We start from the raw sequence: 26,265 nt of genomic DNA, 5'->3' as shown, positions 1-26,265 counted from the left end.
GCTCTTAAACCGAAGAAAGAAAAAAAAAAAAGAGAGAGAGAGAGAGAGAGGCCCCAGCAGTGGGAGGGAATCAGACTTTACTTCAGTACAGTCCGTATATTCCCCCTCGTGCGCCCCATCTGTCTGTGACAATAACGAGGACGAGGGCAGGTTCCTGGTTTCTGGAATGTAAACGTTGCCACTGGGAGCTGTGGGTTTCACATCAGCACCAGCTTTGTATACTTTATCTCTCTCTCTCTCTCTCTCTCTCTCTCTGTTTTTTCCTTCCTCTCCGGGGCTAAAACCATCAATGTATAGATTTCTCTTCCTTCCTTCCTTCTTCGGCTAAAGAGAGCAAAAACAATCAAATACATTTTCCTTCACCAGGCTTTTCTTACCACTAATGAACTTCATTATGTGTACTTTTGGAGAAAATAGAAGAAGAAAATACAACTGCAATGCTACTTAATTGATTTTCAGGTAATTGCTTATCGATATTTCAACCACTTTGAGATCTTTATTGAATGTTAGCGCGTCCTTTCATTTAAACACCAGACATCTTTGATTTGAGACCCTTTAAAGACGCTGAAAACACTTTTTAAATGTAATTACTATGAGTGATGCTGCTCTACATTAACATTTCAGCTACAGTTTGTTATTTCATGTTTCTCTTCTTTTTATCTCCTTGCTTTTCTTAGTGGTTTAAAGTAGGCGGGGCTCACTTGGAAAAAGCTGATGTCACGTACTTCCGTGCACCAATCAGAGGAATTTAGAAAGATTTGAATCAGAATCTGATGTGGGGTTGTTTGTTTAACCCAAATAAATGACGTTTTTCTCTGACCTTTAGCATAGATTTGGGCTTATTTAGTGATGATTATTAGCTGTTATTGAGAAAAACTTTGAATTCTTCCTTTGATCCCTCATCACAGCATCACATTTAAGTCTATTTTCAAACAAAAAAGCCAAACATTGCTTAGTTCCAGCATATCATTCGTGAGTTTTTCCTGCTTTTCTCTGTTGTTGTTTTTTAATATTTTGGTTTTGGACAAAACAAGTCAGTTTCAGACCTTGGGTTTCTGGAGTACAATGACGAGGCATACATCACTATATTTAAAACACCAAACGATTAATCGATTGATCAAGAATGTAATACATGATGGAAATAACTCTTATTTAAAGCACTACTCCCTAGATTGTGTCATTTCTGAAGTTTCTACAGAGGCTTGAAGACGTGAAAGTACTCAGTATTCACTGTACACTATTATACTATAATACTATTATACTATAATACTATTATACACTATGAAACGATGGTTGCAGCCAGTATCGCAGGTTAGAAAACACAGCTAGACAGTTTGCATACTGTATTGTAGGAAGCGTGACTCTTAGCGTGGGTGCTTTGTCTCCCTCTTGTGGCCGAATACGAAATTGATGAATTTAAACATGAGTTCAAAGCAGTCGGCCCCTCCCTGCCTGGCTGTTTGCGCCCTCTGGTGGTCAGTAATACAACTACCGCTGCTCCCTTACCCCCCTCTGCCCCCCCTGTCTGCTACACACTGGGACATTACCATTTGGTGAGACTGACTGGCTTTGGTGAGGGAGACTGTGGGGGTCCGCCAGGGGGGTACTCCCCGTACCGAAGGCTCCCTTTTTGCATCGCCCGAGCCGCCGGATCTCTTTGTTATCGTAGAACCCACGTGGAGAGAAACGCGAGGTTTGGTACAATCTCAAAAAATCTGCGTGGATATGCTCGACGGGGTTTAGTTTTTTGGACCTTGTAGGACATTCAGACGCGCACCTTGTGCTTGTGTGCCTGTGTGATGAATATATTAAAAATCGTGTTATACATATGTAACACGAGGTTAATTTAATGCATAGTGGGCGGATATTTTTAGCAGTATTTGACTAAACGCAGGACACAGATGCATTTTGCAGAGGTTTGGGTTCCTCGTGTTCCTCAGAGCCTCGCAGACTGGATTAAAGACCGCTGCAGTACAGTCATCTCACCACCAGGTGTCGCCACCAAGCAAACTAATGCCAGAAGCCGTCAGCAACACATGTGAGAGGGCCCGCTTCTGCTCATCGATAAGTCCAATCCAATAATCAGGGGCGCGCGAAGGAATTTGAAGGACGTACATTTTGATCTTCCTGCTTCTCCTTTTAGATGCAACTTTTCTGTCAGCGATGGCGTCTTTAGATAGTGATGGATCACATGCATGCATTATAAAACAAACAGCTTGAGAGGCCTCTGAGGGAGGGTGAGTCCTCCAGAAGGTCTTGACCTCCGGCCTGGATGTTGCAGGACCACTAACCAGCTGTCCACACACACACACACACACACACACACACACACACACACACACACACACACACATATACACACACCCACTGCAGAGCTTTCAGAAGAACATCTATCTCTGACTCTATTTTTTTAAGGAACAGGCTCGTCGTAATGTGATAATTGAAGGACACATTTGGTGTCAAAGCTCTCCGTCACCTCTTGAGGGGCAATTTCCTTATTGTGACACCTGGTTCGACACTTTTCTGCAATTTTTTTTTCCGCGCCGGCAGAACGGAGGAAGAGGAAAACGGTTGACAATATGATGCCGTCATGTGTCACAAAGCCAAGCAACCCCCCCCCCCCCTCTGAATCACCTCCTTTGTCATTCAAATAACCTCATGAATATTTCACTCCCTTGATCTGATGGCTGGAAGAAGGGAAGGAGAGAACGACAGAGGGGCCGGAGTGGTAGTCTTCAACGTGGCGTGGGTTTTTTTAGTCTCAGTAATGACCTGTGTGGTGTGTTACTAGAGTGGGAAACATGCATGCAGCCTCCGGGCCCACTACTGGGTGAAAGGTAAAAAAAACTTAATGAGGCGAGTGGAGGAAATACTTGTAACCTATGAATGCACTCTGACTGAAACACAGGAAGCGAAGGTGCTCTTGACGTGGCCTCGTGCTCTAGTGAAGTGGGGGGGGGGGGCTTTTAGAAGACAAATGACCCAGCCTGGAGTGGCTTTTTTTTTTTTTTAAGTTGAGAAACCAACCCTCCTCCTCTTCCTCCTCGTCATCACCACCACGTCACGACTCCATCATATGGCAGTGTATGTGCACATGTTTAGTGATGTGTTGCGTGGCCCCTTTAAGAGCATAATGTCCAGGACTCAGAGGTCTGTGTGCGCTGACCATGGCCTCTGGGTTGGCCACCAGTGTGTGTCTGTGTGTGTCTGTGTGTGTCTGTGTGTGTCTGTGTGTGTGTGTCTGCAGCAGAGAGGAACTGATTCAAACCTTCCCCAACCCCCGATTAGGACCAAACGGCAGCCTCGCCGCGTGCCCTTATCTACCAATGGAATGCAACAGCTGTGCGGGGGAGCGGCGGGGTGGGCTGTCTGAAACCCCCCTCACAGACCCCCTCACAGCCCCCCATCCACTCCACCTCCAAGCGACGTGCAGGGCTCCTGAAAGGCAGCTCAACTAAAAAGTGAGCTAGACACACACACAGTGAGAGACTCAGGCAGGGCTGCTGCACATTCAAAATAGAGTCAGAGGGAGGGAAGAGAGAGAGAGAGAGAGTCAGGGACAGGCAGCAGTGCTGTGAAGGAGAGCACAAAGAGAAGGAAAGTGGAGCAGGGGAGGGGAACAGGAGGCTGGGTGAAGGGAGAAGGGAAAGACAAAAGAAGGAGAGAGGAGACGTAAGCAGGGTGAACGGAGGGGACCGAGCAAATGGCCACGGAGGAGACGGCGGGGGGAGCCAGGAAAGCCACCAAGAGCAAACTGTTTGAGTTCCTGGTCCATGGAGTGGTGAGTGGCGCTGTCCGTCATTCCCATGAAGGGAGCTGGCATGCATCTGTGTGTGCGTGTGTGTGCGTGTGTGTGTGCATGAGTCGGCGCAGCAGCAGCAGCGGTCTGTGTGTGAGAGATAGCTGGGTAAAGCTGGCCATGTGAAGGTTATTTCCAGCCCCCCTCCACCACCCTCCACCCTCCTCTGGATCCCAGCCTGTTAGGACATGGCTTGAGAGAACAAGAAGTGGAGCAGCATGGATGGATGGAGCTGAGCAGGAGAAGGATGAGGAGCAGAGGATTTCTAACACACACACACACACATACATGGGTACATGTAGGAATAGAAGCTAAGCAGCAGCAGCAGAGAAGCAGCCAGCTCCCCCTTTGGCTAACAGAGGAGCACACTGCTTCCCAGAGAGAGTCACAGACAGAAGGGAGGATGGAGGAGAGGATGGGGGGGGGGGATGACGAGTCCACTCACAACAACACAGTGAGAGTAGCCTTGCAGGCAGCGTGCTGTTGGTTCGGCGTGGAAGGATTTGAACCTGTGAGGTCACGAGACAGATAGACGGACGGACGTAGTAGCGTAGACGGAGCCCCGACTCCTGGAAGTCGTGCAGATACAAATCGGTCCAGTTCATGTGTGAAATGTCAAAGTCAAGCGCTGCTCTCGGGTCAGAGGTTGAGCAACTGTTACCGGAGTTAATGGCAGAACACGGAGGAGTTTGTTTTTGGTAAAGAGCTGAATGAATGAGGAGGATGTCGGAGTCGGCGACACTCGAAAGTTTGTAGCAGACGTGGCTTTGACATTGACTCAAGTGTGTAAATAAGATGGTGATTTACGGCAGTAACGATGTCACAGTGTGCATGTAATCTGTGAGTTCAATCAGTTAACCTGTCACTGTTTGACGTATCTTTAACTCAGTGTATAGTCAAATAGAAAATGTGGGGGGAAAAAATACACATTACAACTTCGCGAAGCTCAAGGTGACATCTTCTAATGTTTCGTTTAGTCCGACCCAAAAACCCTAAAACCCGATGATGTTCAGTTTCCTTTGATATGCAACGATAGAAACAGAGATTGCGGTAGGAATCTACCACAATTTCACTATTTTCTGACCCAACAATGACTCCACTATGACCTGACTCCTACATCATAAATGCGATGTGGTTTCTTTTAACTTCCCGTTGAACTGCACCTCTGCACGGAGGCCCTGAAACTTGGAATCACTTCCTAATCCTCAAGTACACGGAGAAGGTCAAAGAAAGACTCTTTGACCGTTCGTCAAACTGAGGTCCGATTGCAGGCGCTTTAATCAGAGCTGATGTTTGGCGTACTGACACCAGGTAGATTTATCCACTGAAACAAGATGAGGTATTGACTGTTTGACAGGAGCGGTCATTACAGGGGCTGTGGAGCTGAAGCCTCGTGTGCAGAGACAGACTTTAGGAAACAATGGAGCAGGTGATTGATGAGCCAGATGAGCGTGTCCTCTCAACAGACCAATTAACCTTGATGAGGTCTCTGGCTGCGCCAAGCCAAATATTTCCCTCTGCTTTTCTTTTTTTCTCTCTCTCTCTCTCTCTCTCCCCCCCCCCCCCCCCCCATGTTTGAAGATGGAAAACTCTTGTTATAATAGTTGCGGCAGGTTCCCTCCTCGTGTATACTGCAGAATGGAGAAATATTTATACGATGGGATATAGGGGGGGGGGGGGGGGGGGGGGGGGTGAGTCGGCGCAGTTTGCTAGCCTGTGGCGAGTGATGACGTCCCCCCCCCCCCCCCCCCCCCCACCCCCTCCATCATGTGTAGATGCATTCACACACACACACACATATATTTAAATACATGCACACATTGTTGTGGTTACCGAAGGTCGTGGTGTTCCTGCCTCCCAGCAGCAGTGTGTGTGTTGTGGGGGAGAGTGTTTTGAGGACTGATGGGTGGGCTGAAGGCCCGACTGAGATCTCTTCTTCTTCTTCTTCTTCTTCTTCTTCTTCTTCTTCTTCTTCTTCTTCTTCTTCTTCTTTCTCTCTCATTATCTGCCCCTCCTCAATGCTTTGTTACTTCTCTGGCTCCTACGTGTGCACGTGGAGGTCAGCGAGGGCCGCGGCGATGAGAAAAAAAAGCCTTCCAGCGCTCTGCGTGGGAAACCCCGATAAGCGGAAACATAACACGCCGTGGCGTCGTCATCTGTTGAAACTACCGTGTTTTTTTTTGGGACACCTTTGAAACACTGACCGCACCTTTTACTCTCAGATCTGGATCATTACAACTTGCTCAAAGGGTTAGGTCACCCAAATTGCAGAAACGTGGCATAGTTTCTTTTTCTCCCTCCACCCACAACACAAAGGAAGTGAAAGAAATGTCCTCACATTGATATATAATATTAGGTCCTTAAATACAGGGACATGAGTTAATCTGAAAGTATTATTTTGACAAGAGTCAGAGTAAAAACTAAGAGTTCTTCCATAACGAAATATATTCATGAGTTACATTGTTAATTGTTGCATCTAAAACAACGTAATAACACGTATTCCTCCATGAATATCTGATAAAACAAGCTTTTCTTTCATTACAAACTTGCTATTTTCCGACACTTCATTGACGATAAGTTTGAGCCCTAAAACTCTGACTCTCGTCCCACTCGAGTAACCTCAGTTTTTTATAGATTTGATTCCAATCAAAGCCTTTTAAAAGGGAGCATCCGTGTTGCAACCCACAGACTCGTATGTTTAGTTCCGTGTGGGTTAAGTTTGGCCTCTTCAAATCCCTCCAGAGATGCCAGCACACTTCTCAGATATCCATCCACATGGCAGATTCGATTGCTTGGCTGGCTGGCTGGCAGAGCTCCGGGCAGAGTGTTGGAGTCAGTTCAGCAGGTCAGATTATAAAGTACCACATTGTGTGTGTGTGCGTGTGGATTTAGGGGAAACTCATCCTACACATTATCCAGCGTATACGTTTTTTTCTTCTGTGTCTGTTATCTGAAAGGCTCAGATTCTCCAGACAGACGCTTGTAACAGAAGTCTGGCTGCTGAGGGTCTGGCCTGTTTTTCGGGCGTTATTGTCCAGTTTAGGTGGGAGGCAGACAGAAAAAAAGACAGTTTAAAGCTCCACAAGGTGACACCATTGGAGCAGGAGGCCCTCGACCATATGTTGTCTTATCCCCTCCCGTTTTGGAGACCCCTTCTCAGTTGCTTTGACCCCCCCCCCCCCAACATCCCCTCCCCCTCGCCGACCACGCTCCCGAGCCGGAGTGACAGCGACGCCTGCTCGGGCTTCTTATCGCAGGATCTCTGCTCGGTCACCATTTCAAAGGGCACATAATACGTCAGTCTTATCCTCTGCCATAGTCTGCTCTGAGTTATTAAATCTCCCCGTGAATACACGCATCTGGTTTGATATCTAGCGTTGTTATTGTGCCCTCTCTGCATTTTATTACCTTCTTCTTTGTTTGTTTGTGGACGGTCTAAAGATCAAATCTGATACGTGTTTGTGCATGAAGCAATCCACGTTGAGAGGTGACAAACAGTGTGAAATGTGAGCTCATGAAACTCCTAACTTGTATCCTTCAGCCGTCCTTCTCTCCAACATTTACAGTTACAGTTACAAAGTGTGGCAGGCAGTTTTTCTGCTCCCATTTGAAAGGAGGACATTGTTGGTGGTTAAACATGTGGGTCTGTTAAGTCATGGCTCTGCTGAAAATCAAGGTTTAGATGTTTTTATTTAATAATAGAGAGGTGGTAGAAGAAGAAGAAGAAGAATAGACTCTCAGTATCTTTCATGGTTTAAAATGTCTAATGTGACAAACTGTCTGTCCTTTGTAGAATATTTATAGTTTGATATTAACTGAGAAACTGTCAATGATTGTCACATTTTTGGATCAATTTGTGCTCATAATACATTTCAGTGGTGGAGTATTTACTCCAGCAGTGTATTTTAGTTTAGTTTTGAGGTACTTGTACTAAAGATTTTACACTTATATTCTTTCATACTTCAGAGGGAAATACTTTTTACTCCACTACATTTATCTGGAAGCTTTAGTCACCTTGCAAATCAAGATTTTATATACAACCCCTGCAATGATTCTATGAAATATGATTCGTTGTTTTAGATTAAACCCTGCAACCGTCAGGGCCGCATTAACCTGCCAGGCAGCCCCGGGGCAAAGGTAAACCACGGGCCCCTAATGAGACCCCCCACCCTCCCTATTTCCCCTGGGTTCCCTAATATAGCTTTGTTATAATTTAATTAAATTCAAAATGATGCAAAAACAGGGAGCATGTAAGCATAATATCGACTAGCTTTATGCTACATTTTCGTGGCGACGTTGTGGGACGGGACGGCGTAAAGCGTCAGTTAGAGCGTCTTTAGCTTCAGTAATGTGACGGATTTCAATGATTTTGCTTTTACTCTAAGTAAAGGACAGTTGTTCACACACACACACACACACACACAAACACACACAGTAGGTCTGTGCTGTGTCAAAGGCCTTCTTTCTATCAGGCGAACCCCAATCTGGTCTGAGACAATAAACTGAGGCAGCTGTTGTGTCATGGGAGTGACAAGCGCAGGTGAGAGTTCCCCAGTTGTTCCCAGGCGTCAAGTCGGGAGTGTGAAGCTGTGGGCTCTGACACTGTGAGCATTGTTTAGGGGGAGTGTGTGTGTGTGTGTGTGTGTGTGTGTGTGTGTGTGTGTGTGTGAGAGAAAAAAAACTTAACTAGTGTATTTATCCGTCAAACCAGCTCTAGTATCCATTTTTCAGATGTATTTCACATTACTGTCGGATCGGTTTCACTGTCGCTTTTAGGCTCTCAGAAGTTGCCTGAAGTCCATGCAAACAAATCCCTCATTGGGTCGCACGTCTTTCAGATCTTTACTACACACTTTCTTTCATGTTTGCTGCCCCACATGGTAAAGATTCAAAAACACAGATATCTCGTAAATTGACGTCACAGATTTGCTTAGTGTGTGTGTTCATGTTTACCAACTTGGCTGCTGTTTGCTCGGAGTAATGTTACCAAACGTTACGAAAGTCAGGAGACTCTCCAGTTTCAATAGAACGAGAGCAGACGGCAGGATTTCATTTGAAATGGGAGGAATGAGGTCTGGATCAGGATGCGACACAGCTTCACTTTGTCAGATGAGACGAGTTTGTTTACAAAAAGCTTCTCCTCAGTCAACCACGATCCATCAGAAGGAAATGTGTAAAAAATGTGCTATTGATCTCATGTTTTCTTTGTTATATTTTTAGAAGCACTCATTTACAATTATAATAAATCGGAGTACACAGCGGAGGATGTTGTCTACATATATGTGACCCGTCTTCTCTCCTGCTTCCTCCCCCCTTAGCGTCCTGGCATGCCGTCTGGAGCGAGGATGCCCCACCAGGGAGCTCCCATGGGCCCCCCCGGCCCACCGTACGGAGGGAGCCCGGCGGTGCGGCCCGGCCTGCCGTCCACCGTGATGGAGCCCAGTCGTAAGAGGCCCGCCCCCTCCCAGCAGGTCCAGCAGCAGCAGCAACAGCAGCAGGGCGTCCAGAGCCGGGCCAGAAAGTGAGTCCTGTCGACCCCCCGAAACTCCGACCTAAACGCTGCACGGCTTGTTTGTAGAGCTCCTTTGTTTGTCTGCTTTTGTGTGGAGGGATTGAGATGGTGAAGAGGCTGTGGTTGCTCTTTGAACTTCACCGGTCGGGGCTTAGATCTTCAAAAAACCCAAACATGGAGATGGTCATGAATCACGTAGTAAGAGCTGGGCATCGAAACCAATATATATCAATATCTTTCAGCACCAACCAAAATGAGTATGAACCTAAAACTGAACCGATACTAAACGCTGGTATGAAACTTTTTTTAGCAGATTCGTGGTGGGCTTTATTTATTTTCTCGCAATTTAGCTCATTTTAGACTTTATGTCATTCAGGCAAATGTGCACACAGCTGCTTGTGCTAAGACGTCATGAAACAGAACGCACTTTAGAAGTTTGTTTATTGATAGAAAGGGTTTGAGAGAAAAATACAAAGTATTTTAATGGTCCAGAGTCTTAGGTATCGTACTGGCACCAGTATCAGAAGATTTGTTATTGGTTATTTTACAATAGTGCTTAAATGATGAGTAGGTTAATCAAACAACTGTTTTTATAATTGAGTCATAAAAGTGATCTGTAAAGTAACAAGAGTCTGCAGCCTAAATGCTAGTGTCAGCATGCTAACATGCTCACAGTGGCGATGCTAACAGCAGGTTACTTTAGCGAGTCAGCATGCTAACATTTGGTAATTAGCACCAAACAGAAAGTAAAGCTGAGGCGGACAGGAGTGTCATTAGTTTCACAGATAATAGACAAGTTATTACAATTCATCATGAATCTTTCAACACAAGTTCATGGTAATGCATTTAAAAGCTGTCGATGTATTTCAGTCCGGACCAAAGTAGTGGACCCCAGCGCCACCATGTGATTAGCAAGGCTAATAAAAGAAAAGCTAAATAGATTTCCTGCTGTTGTCTGTTTTCTATCATCGTAAATTAGCTTTTAGACTATTAATCAGAGAAAACCAATGGAAGTTATGATATTAAAAATATATATTTTCATTGAAGGATTGTGGATTAATAAGAGGAGAGCTAATGAAATCGATCATAACTTGCAGCCCTACAGTACAAGACACCCACAGCCAATTCCATACTGTGATCTCCGAGAATCCGAGAAGTGAAACCATGACCTTTGTGTGTCTCTGTTCAGCTTTCATTTCAATTTTAATTTTTGACTCTCTCCCACTGCTCCTTGTTTAGGATGCACCCTTTGCCCTGCTCGCTGCTCTTTGCATCCTCTCCTCACCGTCCCGAACACAACTGTGACTGAATGTCTCTCCTCCGTTCACTCTTTGTGTCTCTTCGTTGTCTGGTTTGCCCCGCGGTCTCATCTATGCGGTGTCCATGCTGCTGTCTGCAGGCGTTCAGACTCTACTTCTATCAGTACGATCTATTGTCTGCTGTTTGACAAAGGATCTGATCATCAGTATCCAGACACACACACACACACACGTACACACAGTGGATGGATGTCTGTTAGGAGACGAGTGTGTGGCAGGTATGGTCATTAGAAAGGAGATCAATATGCGCACTCAGTGGACCTCTGTCTCTCTCGCTTTCATTCTCTCAGTATCTGCAGTACGATTGATCCACTTACAATTAAGCGGGCTTGTCGAACAGGTCGGGGGAAATGTTCTCCCGCGTCGGGGGCCTCAACCCCCAGAGCGGCCCTGCTGGCTGCGGAGGGTCTGATCGATGGACCAGGGTGACCCGTCCAGGTGTCTCTGTAGAGAGAAGTGCGCGTGTCCTCTGGCAAACAAAGTTGATGCTCCGGCTCTCCAAACTCGCTATAACTCCGTCCAGCTCAGACCCCACGACGCTGCCAGCTGGGGGGCCGGACCACCTGTGTTTGTCATTGAGATCTCGTGGCCCCAGCGACTTTCGCTCTGCAGAACAAACGCTGTCCTGCGCAGGGCTGCTGCTATAAATAGGATTTAATTCCAGGTTTGCTTTGCATAAAGTGCTGTGAATACTCAACCTTGTGTCAGAGGAATTACGTTTATATGCTACTAATTTGTTTCCCCAAAATACCGAAACACTTTGTGTGCCCAGGACTGTGACGCCAGTGTGCTTAAGCGACTTGCAATGACGTAAAAGTGTAGATTGCAATGTAGAGGCTTTTATTTCTGCGGTGTGTCTCGTAGCAGGAAGTACTCAGGACAGATGGTCTTAAAAAGCGTGTTAAAGCAAAGACATCTGTGCGTCCTGGGCAAAACTTTTCCATTGCAGTTTATATTACTCATTTGGAAAGTTGATGCCATGTGGAGTAAAATCTACTTGTGCCTTTTTAGTAGCTTTTTCTCATCATATTTTTGTACAACATAAATTGTGGATTGTTTTTATGCAAATCAGTTGCTTATTATTGTAGTTGTTGTGTTTCATCATGGAGCGTCTTTGTATCACAAAGGCGGATGGTAAAAAACATCTTTAATTGCATGAAAATGAGTTAAAAACTGTGGACTTCTTCCACGAAAACGCCGTGCAATTTCACACTTTTAAGAGTCGACTTGTTTCAGTTTCCTCGTCTGGATGAGAAGGTTCATTACAACGAGTGTAACCAAACCCAGCGGGGATGTCAAAGTGCACTGACTCACGAGAAATGTAAGCACCGGAGTGATTTTTAGCTGGTGTTAAGTTACTCTGGAACGATCTGCTCTTTTGTTTTTGAGAAATCCAATTTCACCCATTTCCTCCATTAGATTGGTTCACACGTTGGGGACTTTCAGATGAACATAAACCTTGGTTTTTATTGTAAAACTGTTCCTAGCTGCTCAAGACGTTTGATATAAGACTCTTAGGGTTGCTTAGGAACTTCGCTGGTTCCACTCGATAATTAAACAGGTTTCTTGTTGCTAGGCCAGATATTTTAAGGTGCTTCGAAATGAGCGAAAAAGGTGTGAGCAGCATGCACGTTGTCGTCATTCCGCACATCACTTCATCTATGCAACATCCATATTTGCCATCCAGAGCCGAACGATAGAGCTGAACCGCCTGTTTTGCTCCTCTTTCCTGTGACACACACAAGTTCCCGGTGTGTCCGTCTGTCTGTGTGTTGTCTGTCTGCGTGTGTGAAGCATGATTGTTTTGGTTCACAGAGAGACTTTGTTGAATGAGCGTGTCCCTCAGATGAGCAGGACGCCTCCCAGCACCTCCTCTGCTGCACTCTGTGCGTGCATGGACGCAGACACACGCCCATCCCAGTGCCTGCCCTTATCTGGGTTTATTAAGAGTTTGCACCCACTAACAGACCCTTTAACACACATCCTACACATACAGACACTCAAACAGCCAGAACCACCAGGTGTGTCCCCCCCTCCCTCCTCCCTCCTCTGACATCGTACTTGAGTGTGTGTCTCGCCACAACTCTAATCGGACAACCTTCGAATCCTCACCAATCCTTAGGAAGCCAGTCGGATTCCCCGGAGCCAATGAGATCCCGGCGAGGCAGATGGACATGAGAGAGCCCCAATCAGATCCCACGCTCGGATCAAAGTAGGAGCTTGTTCTGCTGCATGTCCATTTTCTTAACGTTTTGATGACTCCTAGCCTTTCGCCCGAGCCCAGCACTCCCTGAATGAGTTCCTTTGGCCAACCGTAAGGTTCAGGCCGGGAAGTTGAGTCCCTAAAATGTAGTGGTGCATGCTTTGGACTGGAGCATGGCATGATGGGAACCGTTTGTTTCAGCCAGAACAGAAACGTAAAGTAGAATCCAATCTAAAAAAAACTTTTATAAATAGTTGAAAATGGCGGGTTGTTGTGATGCAGATGTGTGTTTTCCTTTGCAATGCATCCCCGGATCTTTCGAGCGTCCTTGCAGCAGGCTTGTTTCAGTATTTGGCATGCTGATGTAACACACTGCCGCACAGACCGGTGCAGTGCTCTGTGATAGAAAATTCCTCTACACTGCAAAAAAAAAATCCCCTTCTACAAACAAGAACAAATATTACGTGATCTAAAGAAAATGTCTACCAACAGCTAGGGTTGGGCGATATGATGATATATACCATATAAACCAAGGTTTCTCTGTGTTATTTATAACGTTGTATATATGTCCCTGCTGCCGCTCTATTAGGTCATTGTGTAAACAAACATGCACCTTCATTTTTCTGGTACCTTGGATTAACCAAAAGCAGACATTTCCATTTATTTTAACTTTAATAACAATATCTAATGATAATGCAATATAAAATGACCAATTCTGATGATATCCATATCGCCCACACCTAGTATCAAACATCAGGTTAGCAAAAGATTTTGCACTAGCATAAAAGCCAGACCACTGCGAAAGTCCATCTAAACTAAATCGCATTTGTTGCAGAGAGCGAGATGAGGAGATGCGCTTTTGTGCCTGTATGCTAAATATGCAGCCAGTTAGCCTAGCTTAGCGCAAATACTGTAAACAGGTGGAAACAGCTAGCCAGGCTCTGTTTGAAGGAAACTCTAAAGATCACTGATTAACGCGTTGTATCTTGTTTTAAATCTGTACAAAAAATGACACTTCAGTTTTTGTACAGTCTAAACAAAGGCGATCCATCCATCCATTGTCTGATGGATAATCCCTCCAGCTCTACCCCAGGTCCTCTTACTAGTTGGCTGTGCTCTAAAGGGTGGCCGTCCAGGAGGCATCCTGATCAGATGATTGGCCCCTTTCAATGCGATAGAGTAACAGCTCTCCTCCGAGCTCCTCTGGATATCTGAGCTCCTCGTTCATTCAGTCCAGACACCTTACGGAGGAAGCTGATTTCCAGCCGCTTGTATCCGCAATCTCTACCTTTGGTCATGAGCTTTGAGTGGTGACAGAAAGGATAAGGGTCGGAACGTGGATGGACTGGTAAATCAAGAGCTTTACTTCATGCTCAGCTAAGCTAGCCACCTGCTGGCTGTTGTCTTATATTTAGTGGACAGATACGAGAGTGGTATCAATCTCCTCATCTTAATATAAGACTTGATATCGGCAGTGACACTTGGCAAATTCACAATAAAAGTGCTTAAAAGTAGACTGTACTTTAATTTAGCACCATCTAAGAGGTAATATCCTAAAACGCTACTACAGAGAAGAACCCGACGTCTTTGAAATAAACACAAATCAACCTAAAATAAATTATTCCGACTTTTTTTTTAATTGCTCTTTTTGCAGTGTAGTGCCATCCAGGTGTTTTATAGGCAGTGTCCTTCTGCAGGCACCAACATCAGAACACTTGCATGAATTTACAAGGGTGCTCCACGTATCACAGGTGTCCACAGATCGAACATGTAAGGGCATTATGAACAGCTGAAGGAAGCTGAAAGTGTTATTTTTGTAATCGGTGTCACCGAGTAAGAACGTTCTGAGGAAGGCACAACGTTGGCACAGATTGTCTCATTGTCCTTAGTCCCTCCGCGGTAAGTATGAGATGATAATAACAAAAAAAAACATGATTTGAAATGTTGTTCTCACGCAGCAGAGACATTCACGAATGAAAACATCTACCTGCACACACATGCATTCTCCTCCGGGAAAATCATTCCTAAAAGCTCTTGAACACACATCCCGTCACCATCCGAGAGTCTGCAGAGTGTGTGTGTGTGTGTGTGTGTGTGTGCAGTGAATACATGTCAGGCAAGAGGTGCGTGATGTGACACTTTCTTGGCTGTTAGAGGCTCTCGTTCTCCAGGTGGACCGCTGCATTTCAGATACCACACACACACACACACACACACACACAGCTGGGATGCTGGGGTGCTGGATATGGCCCAGCATTTTAGCAGATGGCCTGGGTGCTACGCTATCAGTCACCATAGTAACATGCTCTCTTTTTCCTCTTTCCCTCTGTCTTTCTCTCCCTCTCTCTAGTGCTAAGAGAAGGAAAATGGCAGACAAGATTCTTCCGCAAAGGGTGAGGCTGCATCTTTTTTACCTTTGTTGCTGTGTTTTTTTTGTTTCTGTGTGTGTGTGTGTGTGTGTGTGTTATTATCTTTTGTGTGAAGAAAAGGGAAAAAGATAAATCATGGTCGGTTTTTGGATGTCAGGGGTTCTTGGAAGGCGCAGAGGGCCAGATGATTATGTGTTATGTCCAAATGAGGAGAGAGCGGATGAGGGCAGCGATCAGGAGGTTTTAGGGAAAACATTTTTTAGGGGTTTCATTCTGTTGTTTGGATAGTGGCTCGTTGATTTAAATTGGAGCAGTCAGCGGGATATGGCAAAGAGAACCACAAGTAGAACCGAAAGAGAATTGCCACAGGTGAGTCTTAGCCGACAGAGGTTGTGATTTTCATCCCGTGGTCTCAGTTTTTCGGGCCCCGTGCCACGCCATCACCTCACCACGTCCTGGCCAGCACACAGAGGGCTCTCACACTGAAACTATGGAGGTCTGGAGCCCGTGAGCGTCTTGGCTCAGGTCTTATCCCCCTAACATAACCCAGACAGAGAGATAGCAGTAGGCATGGCCGGCGCGCCACTCCACAATAATGAGTCAGGGACAGGGAATGTCTGCCACACTCCTCCGTCTGCTCGGCACCTCGGCCCGGTGAAAGACAGTGAGATGGAGATAAAGAAGGAATGGGAGGGAACAATGGAGGCAGCCATTTAGAGAGAAACATGAAAGAGAGAAGTAGAGGGAGGGAAGAGAAGGGGAGAGAGAGTGTGTGTGTGTGTGTGCACAGTTTGGTAAGTAAGCAGCAGCAGCCCTTGATGCTTCGAGGACTTTCATCGGTATGGTAATGTCTGAGTCCCGGCTGGTTGGCTGCACACTCTGCATCTCATTTTTTATCCCCCAGTGTCCCCAGGACGGTGTGGACCACCGTATGAACGGCAGGCTGGGCAGCAGTTTTTGGAGGAAAATAAGTCTTATATATAGAGCAAATATTGCACACAGTTAATTATTCTCCATATACTGTAATCATTTGAATATTGGTAATCTGATGAGCTCTATTTGGGATGACAGGGTATTAAGTCCTTAGTCTTCTCAAGCCTGTTTGGTGTCACAGGTGTATCCAGGTTTTTTGCATGCAACGGCATACAACATAAGTCCCTGGCTGAAGTTCAAATCAGGGCCATTACAGCTCACGGTCCGCATCTTAAACCCCCACTAACCTAGCGGTGGGTCAGTCAGCAAAAACTCATTCTGTGCAGCCAAACTTTGTTCAAACCCTCCGAACTTTATTTAAAATATAGTGGCGATCCTAAACATCCAAAAAGAAAATATGTTGGTCTGAATTTCTGGGAAATGGGTATAAAATGATGCGCAAGAAATCAAGAACATTTCCATTTGACACTGTCTTGGGTTTGATTGTTTCACCCAGTCTCAATGGAGAAGCTGGCAAGTTGATACAGAATATGTATGTGATACTGTCAGACAGACAGTAAGATAGCATTAACATTAAAGGTTCTTAAAGAAGAAATTAGAGGATTAGTTTTGAGATTTTAGGAACTTCGCCTATTAGCTTCCTTGCAAAGTTAGATGAGAAAATCTCATAGACGTCTATAGGATCTGACTACTTTATGCAACCACGAGTCGCCCCCTGCTGGCTATAAGAAAGAATGCAAGTTTAAGGAACTTCCTTATTGGCAGAACCAGAGGTTGCCGCCAGGATTAACAAACATAAATAACATTTAATTATTTCTTGAGCTTTAGAGGTGCTGGTAGGTGGATTTTGTTTCTTTTACACAGAGCCAGCCTCGCTGTGTCCCTTTATTTTCGTGTCTTTTTGCTAAATGAAGCTAACCGGCGGCTACTATTAGCTTCCTATTTACTGTATTTACTGTGGTGTCGATCTTCTCATTTTAGGATAACTCTCGGCAAGAAAGCGAATAACAATTTTCACAAAGCTTTCCTGTTATTCTATATAAATGATACCATTCCTTGAAACAATATGTTATGGGGCTAAATGTCCTTGAAACAAGTCCTTGGACCCCCTGCAGCACAAAGACAGGGCAGACAGCTAATCTGTTTAAGCCTTTTAGTGATATTCAGATAGCGTATGTGAAGAAAGTCTTCTTAATCTGATGTGTGTGAGATCTAAAGATTTTAACGTCAGACCGTCTCCCCTCTGAGTAGATCCGTGAGCTGGTCCCAGAGTCTCAGGCCTACATGGATCTGCTGGCGTTCGAGCGCAAACTGGATCAGACCATCATGCGCAAACGTGTGGACATCCAGGAAGCACTGAAGAGACCAATGAAGGTAAGGGGAAAAATCAGGAGCCAGGGAGACCTGCTGTCCTTCAAGTGTCAGTCTAATTAAAATCATATTTGCACCTAAACAGGTATTGAAAGGTCGCCAAATAGTTAATAACTTTATTTTTCACCGCATCTTTGAAGACAGAAAGCATCCTTTTTCCAGACTAAAGACTCATCCAGAGTTGTATTTATTAATTCATTTATTTTTTAATTCATTTATTTATTCCGAACTTAATCGGTGTGCATTAGTCTCTTAATCGGTGTGCATTGGGCCGCCTGCACCGTGACCGTTCAACTGAAGACTTGGTGAAACGTCCGTTTAATTTGTGGTGTTGTTATGTGCCCTTGTGTCAGCAGCAAAAGCGTAAACTGAGGCTCTACATCTCCAACACCTTCAACCCGGCCAGACCCGATGCCGATGACTCAGATGGCAGCATTGCATCGTGGGAACTGCGAGTAGAGGGGAAGCTGATAGACGATGTGAGTTTTGTTCCTCTAAAATACACAGTGTCTATTTTATTTATTGTTTCATACTTATGATATTTAAAAATTGAAATAACTGAGATCATAATCTCCCCATTTAGCATGAACGTGTGCTGCTCTGGGTCGTTTTTGGGCCGGCAGTCAGTAATGATGTGCTCAAACGAATTTGGACAGAAAAGTATCGTCTGGCTCGGAATATAAAAATGAATGACTGCTGTTGTGAAGAGTGTTTAGAGAGACTGTAGATGCAGCTTGAAAAGCACAAGGATTTTTTAGCTTCCCTTGAAAAAAGCTCTGATGTTCTTAGCAGGCCAAGCAGCAAAGACGTCATCTCACAGCGGTAGGAAGCATTTAGGTTTCTCAAACCTCAAATATTTCTGGAGGAAGTGGACCCTGAGAATAGTGTCTAGTGTCTAGTGTCTTTCCATGCTGATCTCACTCAGCCCTCTTGTGGGTTTTTTGATGACTGCTACGAGCGAACACACGGCGGCTAATGTTTGCTGTTGCATTTGTGCTTCCGATTCAGACATTCGTTAACCACAACCCCTCTCTGTCCGTTTCACAGCCGGGGAAGCAGAAGAAGAAGTTCTCTTCGTTTTTTAAGAGCCTGGTGATCGAGCTGGACAAAGACCTCTACGGTCCTGACAACCACCTGGTTGAGGTTAGTTCAGACATGGCCACTGCATCCTGACCACAGAGGAAGAGGCTCGTTTTAGAACGACCTTTTACCTGCTCTGACAAAATGATTGCAGACTTTCAAGTGTTCACGATGATGATCATCGGTTTTGAAATGAATGAGCTTCAAATATCATCAGTCGAGGTAGCACTACATGTCTCTGGCTCTCATTTCTTTGTATTTGGATTCTTCTTGCTCTTTTCTACTCGTTCATACTCTCAGAATGTTACACATCTTTCATACATTCTGGGTATTATTTAACTTTTAAATCCCTTTAAAACTTTATATGAAGCTCAGTAAGAAATCCGATTTTTTTTAGTGTTTGGATTGTTCAGAGTTAAAGTGAGTCACGTCACCGTTAGAGTGGAGAGAAGCTTTAATATCTTCCTTAAAAAATTATCTTAAAGTTACTCTCATTCCCACAATTTTCGTTTCAAAACGTAGAAAGCCTCAAAAATGAAGCTACAGCCAGAAAAATGTTGATGATCGTAAAAAGGCAAAAGGAATTTTTATACTTTGCCTTTTTTTTTTTTTTGATTAAACAAACAAAATATAACATGCTAATCAGTGAGCTTTACAGGTGCTGGTAGGTGGAGTGATATCACAGGTGGAGCTAATTACATTAACGATGGCTCACTTGCATTTCACAGCTGTAGTTTTTAATACGCTGCATGATTAGACCTTCTCTTAAAGCACATGTTTTTATCATCTAATTGGCTTATTTTCCCCCGCTTCAGTGTTTAGTTTTATCTCTTCAACATTCTGGACAACTTGCTTGTCACTTCATAGCTAAAAGCTTCAATTTGATAGTTCACATCCATTAGTATTATAGCTTTTGTACATCCAAATTCTGTGAATCAGACTCTGTTCAGCCATGCAGTCAGGGTCGGTGACGGTTTTTCACTGAAGATTGTTATTTTGTGACGTCTGGTTAAGTCTCCAGCTACACCCCAACTAACCTGCTCCTTTTTTTTACCACCCTCTTTGAATTCATACAAAATCAAACAGACAGAGCGAGTGGACTGCCCTCTCTCTTCTTTTTAATATTTGATTTTCTAAAACAACAGAAAGGACAGACTTTTTTTTTTTTTTTCCCAAACTGTGCAAGGTTGTTTTTTTAACATGCAGGTGTTAGAGCTGCAGAAAACAAGTGCTTACTAATTAAACACAATCATTAGCTGCCCTTCACGTTGTATCCTCACTAAATGTATTGATTTAGGAAAAAAAAATAAAAAGCTTTAGAAATTTCGAAAGCGAAAAATTATGACTTCTCAAGGTTCCTCCTTTTAAGAGGGCACTCAGGTGCATCGCTTTCAATGATTTTCCATCAAAAGAATTTCTTTCTCTACCTTGAGGTAAAATCAGTACTTCTGAATCAGCCATTGGTTGGAGGAAGACATTACTCTGTATTGCATGCCTAGTTGCTGCAATCCGCTGTACTGAAGACGGAGCTCAAAGTGCTTTTCCTTTCAGTTTCCAGATAAAATGGAGACGTTAAAAAGCATTTCTTCTGCGGTTAGATACAGAGGAGGTTCCGATATACGTAAACACAAAGACTAAAACAACAGAATCATTTGGAAATAGTTAGTTGAATTGAGTTTTTCTGTTTCACTTCAATTCTGCGCTGACGGTGTGATCCTGGGTGTGATAACATTCAGCTTCACAGCCACATGGTTAACCTCTTGCTATCTTGGTTTCTCAGCACACTGTGCATGGCTAGTTTGCAGATATTTAACCTCTCGCCGAACCACAGGCTCTGTGCTGTAGGTCAAGATCAAGGCTGCTGGATGCAGGTGCACTCAATGACTTCTTTTGTACATTTGTTCAATGGGCCAAATCTCCTGCAGCTTCATTAAAGCCCCTAAAAAACGTTCACATCTTGAAGTAATTCTCTGTAACATTAAATATAAATCAACAATTAAAGATAAAGTTCAGGAAGTATTCTTTTTTTAAGAGTTCTACACTCAATAAGGCTAACGCTAAAGCTTACAATGACAATGCTAACACTCTGGTGTTTAGCATGTTCACCATCTTAGTTCAGGGGGGTTAGCATGCTAACGTTTGCTAATGAGCGCTAAACACAAAGTCAAGTTTTTGTAGGTATTTGGTCGTAAAGCAAAGTATTGAACAAATTAAAATGCGCATGGTTATGTATATGTATAAGTATAAGTATATGCTTGTATACATTGTCCGTGTACAGTCAATACAGCGTGCAGGATTTGTATTGGACGATGATGGATGATATGCACATGTTAAAGCACAGTGTGTGTTTTAAACTGTAAAATATATCATCCATAATTTGTAGGTATGTGTATGTTTGTTTCACACTTTCAAATGAAGCGTGAAACCAACAGGAAATGAAGTGTGATACTATATAAAAAAGACAATTCAGTCTGAATAAACCACCTCAGTTTGGGGTGTGTAGTCACTCTGCGGCGGTTTGCTCTTTCAGTGGCACCGCACGCCCACCACTCAGGAGACGGACGGCTTCCAGGTGAAGAGGCCGGGCGACGTGAGCGTGCGCTGCACTCTGCTGCTGATGCTGGACTACCAGGTGAGGGCGCCGCACAGTTAATACATCAGACCGTTGTGGTGACAACCCGCAGGCCTCACATCGCTGATAAACCACCAGAAACATTACAGAGTGCATTAGAGACTCCATTTTGAACCTGACATCCGTCTCCAAGCCCGGTGAAAATACGATAAGGATGCCAGATGCGATGATGTAAAGGCTCCGAGGTGGGCGGTCGTACAAAAAGAAAGTGTTGTAATGCGATCATGTCGTCTCCGCAGCCTCCCCAGTTTAAGCTGGACCCTCGCTTGGCTCGCCTGCTTGGCATTCACACCCAGACTCGCTCCTGCATCATCCAGGCCCTCTGGCAGTACGTCAAGACCAACAAGCTGCAGGACTCCCATGACAAGGAGTACATCAACTGTGACAAGTACTTCCAACAGGTACGGGACTCTGTGTGTGTGTGTGTGTGTGTGTGTGTGTGTGTGTGTGTACTATAAATCACGCTGTTGCATAAATATTAATATCCGTGTTGCTGAAAATCTGCTATTCCTGCGACAATGTGAGTAAAAACATCTATCTTGCAATACTGACCTCTGTAATTTCCATATTATACACGATACAAACTCCATTTAAACAAATTAGTCTTCTACAATACAAGTAAAATCAATTAACCTAGCCGTACATATTAATACGCCCCATGATAAATGTGTTTTGGCACTGTGTGTATTATTAACAGACTCTTTCCCTCCTCTGCAGATCTTTGACTGCCCTCGGCTGAAGTTCTCTGAGATCCCTCAGCGCCTCACCAACCTCCTCCTACCCCCCGACCCCATCGTCATCAACCACGTCATCAGGTAAACTATTATTTAACCCAGAAACAACAACATAAGACAAGTATGAGGATGTGCATGTATACGTTTTTCAGTGCGAAGTTGTGCCATGATGTATTTATCTTTGTATGACTTAACATTGATTCAGCCTCTTTGCAGGCATCATGACATGCTTTAAAGGATTTGTTGAAATATTTCTCTCTATGTTCCGTAATTATTATCTCCTGTACAAATGAACGTTTGCTCTCCGCCAGCGTGGATCCCAACGACCAGAAGAAGACGGCCTGCTACGACATCGACGTGGAGGTGGAGGATCCCCTGAAGGGCCAGATGAGCAGCTTCCTCCTCTCCACCGCCAACCAGCAGGAGATCGCCTCACTGGACAACAAGGTGATATCACCAGCATCACAGAAGGAAAGCTTTGGATTGATTCACCTTTCATGTTGTAAATTGTAAATGTTCCTCATGGGAACAAGTAAATCTACTTTTAACAGGAGCTGTTGTTTTATGGTAGTTTGCTTGCACAGGATGATAGTAGATCAATGTTTTGCCAGTTTATTACCATTTTAAAAGAGCAATAGCTTATCGGGGCCATTGAAGGTAAAAAAAAGAAACGAAACCAGGAGAGGGTAGTAATACTCAAAGAAGGATTTAAGTTGTAAATATCAGAGAACAAAACTTGAATATTCTCTGAGATTATGACGTCATACATTTGCAAGAAAGAACTCACACATTTCTGAGAACTGTCACAGTAATGTCTGCTGATTCTGGTAGTTTGATGATTTCCTTGTTGATCCAACTTTGCAAAGTGAAGCGATGCGGTTCCTTAATAAGAGAACACTCTTTCTACCGGTTCATTTTCTCTTAAACGTGTGAGTTATTTCTAAGAGAATATCAGAGTTTTTTTCTCTCAAATTTACGACTAAAATCTCGTAAATTCAAACTTTTTTTCCCTTCAAATATTACCGTTCTCCTCTGGCTCGGTGATTAATTCATTATTATTTTTGTGCCTACAATGGCCCTGATACGCCGGCGTAGAGATAAATCTGTTTCTATGTGATCCATTCTTTTTGAGAAGATCAACATACTTCAGACACAGTTTCATTTTGTAGAACTGAACTGTTGATGTGAGCCGGTTTGGAGAACTTTTCTTCTGTTGCCCCTGATGTTTATATCTGTAAACATTGTTATGTACTGAGTAAATATGTGTTTCCTATTTTTAAATGTTTGGAGATTTGATTCTGAGACTTAAACACAGAATCAGTTTTACTAGATTTAGTATAATTTTTGATATTTTTATTATGAGGATACAGAGTTTATTTAGTTAAATGCTAAATAAATAAAGAACATTTTCTTGATGTACTGTAACTGTTTCTCTTTCAGATCCATGAGACCATCGAGTCCATCAACCAGCTGAAGATCCAGAGGGACTTCATGCTCAGTTTCTCCAGAGATCCCAAGGGCTACATCCAGGACTGGCTCAAATCCCAGAGCCGAGATCTTAAGGTTTGATATTTATACACACACACACACACACACACACACACACACACACACACACACACTCATGCCTTTTCTTTTGTAATTTAAAGTTCCATTGAAACAACTCGCTGTGTTTATTTGGACATATGTTCGGGGGGGTAATAAAATGCAGGAAGTCACTTTGAATATGAAAACATACAAATAATGTTCTCAGTTTATGAAATATGATGCATTATAGATTCAATATATATTGATTGTCGATTAAACCATTCAATTGTATATAAATTGGTAAAATATATATATGAATTTTCACCAGCTACAATAAAAAAATACGACTAAATAATACATAATAATATAATGTCACACTGAGGGATCATTATGTCGCCTCATGACAACTTTAACTTTTGATACTTTGAATATTTCTGTTTCTGTGATTTTGACCTGCAGTGGACTAACTGGTGTTGCCATGTTTACTTCCTGTCACATATAATATTAATGTTGGTTATTATTTGGTCCTGTCATTAATGGTTTCCTTCTCGCCGGCTGCAGTTAATGACAGATGTAGTCGGGAACCCTGAAGAGGAGAGGAGGGCGGAGTTCTACCACGAGCCCTGGTCCCAGGAGGCCGTCAGCCGCTATTTCTACTGCAAGGTGAGGAAACGTCTTTTACACTCACTTTCACAACAACTTCCCAGCTCGGCCTCCAGATGCTCAGGCGACGCATTTCTCCTTTCTCCTCCGTTCCCTCTGCAGATCCAGCAGAGGAGACAGGAGCTGGAGCAGGCCTTGGCCGTCCGCAACACCTAAATCCAGGCCCTCCTGAATCTCTGCGTGAGTGTGTGTATGCGTGTGAGGCCATCGCTGTAGTCCGGTGAAGCCTCTAAAAATGGCGGCGACCTAAAAAAAAAAAAAAAATAATAATAATAATCTTTTGTCAAAGTGATAAAAGACAATGCAAAAATGTGAAGTTTAGAGGAAGAGCGATGTTCACGTATGGAAGCCCAGATCTCGATGCACACGTGCGTCCGCTGCACATTTGTCCCGTTTCGTGCAGGACCGTCAGGACGTCATCATTAACCGCATGTGTTCAGCTGCACCCTTCCGAGGTCAAGACCCTCGGAGACCTCCTCTTCATCGCTACTCTCTCCTTTTTTTTGTTGTAAATACGTCACACACACACGTCAAGACGAACTCTGAACCGGCTGCTCACACACCGCGGTGTTTTTTTGGGGGATTCTCATCTCGAAAAAGAGTTTCCTTCTGGATGAGTCTTCAAATTTCATGTTTTCCAACTCTGAAACTGATTTATTGTTTGATTGTAAGTGTGACTGTGTGTGTTTTTTTTAGTTTGTTCTCATTAGGAGAGTGTTTTTTTTTTTTTAAATATTGATTAACTACACCAGCAAAGTCGAGATTACGGTGTGACACAGGAATCAGTTCTATCTATAACCCCCGAGGTGTGGATTTCATTCATTTTCAGGTTTGAGTGAATCAGTTCAAACCTCCAGTGTGTCTCATTCTAGAGTTATTCGCCAGTAAACAGTGTTAGACAAGTTAACTGAAGTGTTATCACATGATTATCACCACAAGGATAGTGTTTTAATGAAGGAGAAATAAGTATTGATCTTCCCAGCTTTTTCTTCCCTTAACCATAGCAAAAATGACAAATATGCCTAAATACATGTTGGGACTGATGTGTTTCGTCAAAGTCGCTCACTGCCTCCTCCTTGTGTCGTGTTAGTCGCGTGTTTATGTCCTGAAGGTGTTACCAAAGGTTGCAACAAGAAGAAGAGAACATGATCACTGAAATAGAAGTGGGCAAAAAACACTGCACCTGGGGTTTCACCGCAATTTGCAACAACATTTCCCTTGTAAGGTGGTCATAAAAAAATCTGAACAATCTGGGTAGTCTCAGAGCGGATTCAGTCCCAAATGTTTGCCTTTTGTAGCCAATTAGGCCTCAGGTTTTTATAAACAAACTCTAAAACTGTTATTGCAATGAACACTAAACCCCAGGTCCGGAGGATTTTGTCCATTCCTACACTTTTTTTATGTTACATGAAGAAGAAAACGATTCTAGAGATGTGAATGTACATATGTTTTTTTCCCTTAAGAGGGCCAACTGTACAGTATGTGACAGACTATTTGTGTGTTTGTTTAGGGGGGGGGGGGGGGGGGGGGTGAGTTACGTGGTGCATTGTGGGAGCTCCATGAGTTTTGAATTAGTAGGGCAGGAATGTTAGTGTTCCTCTGTGTACTATCTTGGGTTGGGGTGATTTATTTTAGGTCTCTCCCGTTACTATCGTGGGAGCTAGAAGCTGCAACAAAGAAAGACTCTCAGTAGCTGTAACACATGGTATAATCTGCACCGATCTCCTTTTTACACTTTTTTTTAAATGACACTTGACTTGTATGTATATGTTGTAATGTCAGATGGAGGGATTTTCTTCTTCTTTTTTTGTCGTCTTCTCCGCAGTCAGTTTTTTTTTAGCCTGGAACCTGTTCTGGGTTTCTTTGCACTGTGCTGTAATTCTCTTGTCGGGACTCTCCTCTCGTCCCGGGTGAGACCCTCTTTATGATCCCAGCGTACACAACAAGTGATCGGATGATTTCACGATGACCTATGCATGCTCCATGGACATTAGATCAGTACATCTGAAGAGATAGTGTGTGTGTAAATATCAAAAAAAAGCTGGCGTATAGCAGTCTGTGTGACGAGCAAAAGACTTGTTGAGATGCCTTCTGGAAACTTTTTTGCCAAAAATGATATGCCC

General features: G+C 43.8%; 1 protein-coding gene across 3 annotated transcripts in view; it reads left to right on the top strand.

Moving 5' to 3' along the window:
- Positions 1–25,660, top strand: part of smarcd3b (SWI/SNF related BAF chromatin remodeling complex subunit D3b) — a 33,206-nt gene extending 7,546 nt beyond the window's left edge. Inside the window, exons 1-13 of one of the 3 annotated variants that reach the window (XM_076080841.1) lie at positions 3,442–3,781; positions 9,118–9,320; positions 15,184–15,226; positions 17,387–17,509; positions 17,860–17,985; positions 18,554–18,649; positions 21,090–21,218; positions 21,458–21,619; positions 21,936–22,033; positions 22,264–22,399; positions 23,393–23,515; positions 24,041–24,142; positions 24,245–25,660. In XM_076080841.1, the coding sequence (XP_075936956.1) occupies positions 3,704–3,781; positions 9,118–9,320; positions 15,184–15,226; positions 17,387–17,509; positions 17,860–17,985; positions 18,554–18,649; positions 21,090–21,218; positions 21,458–21,619; positions 21,936–22,033; positions 22,264–22,399; positions 23,393–23,515; positions 24,041–24,142; positions 24,245–24,298 (1,473 nt within the window). In that variant the 5' untranslated portion in view covers positions 3,442–3,703 and the 3' untranslated portion in view covers positions 24,299–25,660. Of the gene's footprint in view, positions 1–3,441; positions 3,782–9,117; positions 9,321–15,183; positions 15,227–17,386; positions 17,510–17,859; positions 17,986–18,553; positions 18,650–21,089; positions 21,219–21,457; positions 21,620–21,935; positions 22,034–22,263; positions 22,400–23,392; positions 23,516–24,040; positions 24,143–24,244 lie in introns of those variants that run through there. The other 2 variants (XM_076080842.1, XM_076080843.1) reach the window with 2 other exon arrangements.
- The last annotated feature ends 605 nt before the right edge of the window (positions 25,661–26,265 follow it).

This window comes from Anarhichas minor, unplaced genomic scaffold (genome assembly GCF_050575085.1).
Source record: "Anarhichas minor isolate MPS153535 unplaced genomic scaffold, ASM5057508v1 ptg000074l, whole genome shotgun sequence".
Taxonomy (NCBI): domain Eukaryota; kingdom Metazoa; phylum Chordata; class Actinopteri; order Perciformes; family Anarhichadidae; genus Anarhichas; species Anarhichas minor.
This window is presented reverse-complemented; position numbering and strand designations above follow the sequence as displayed.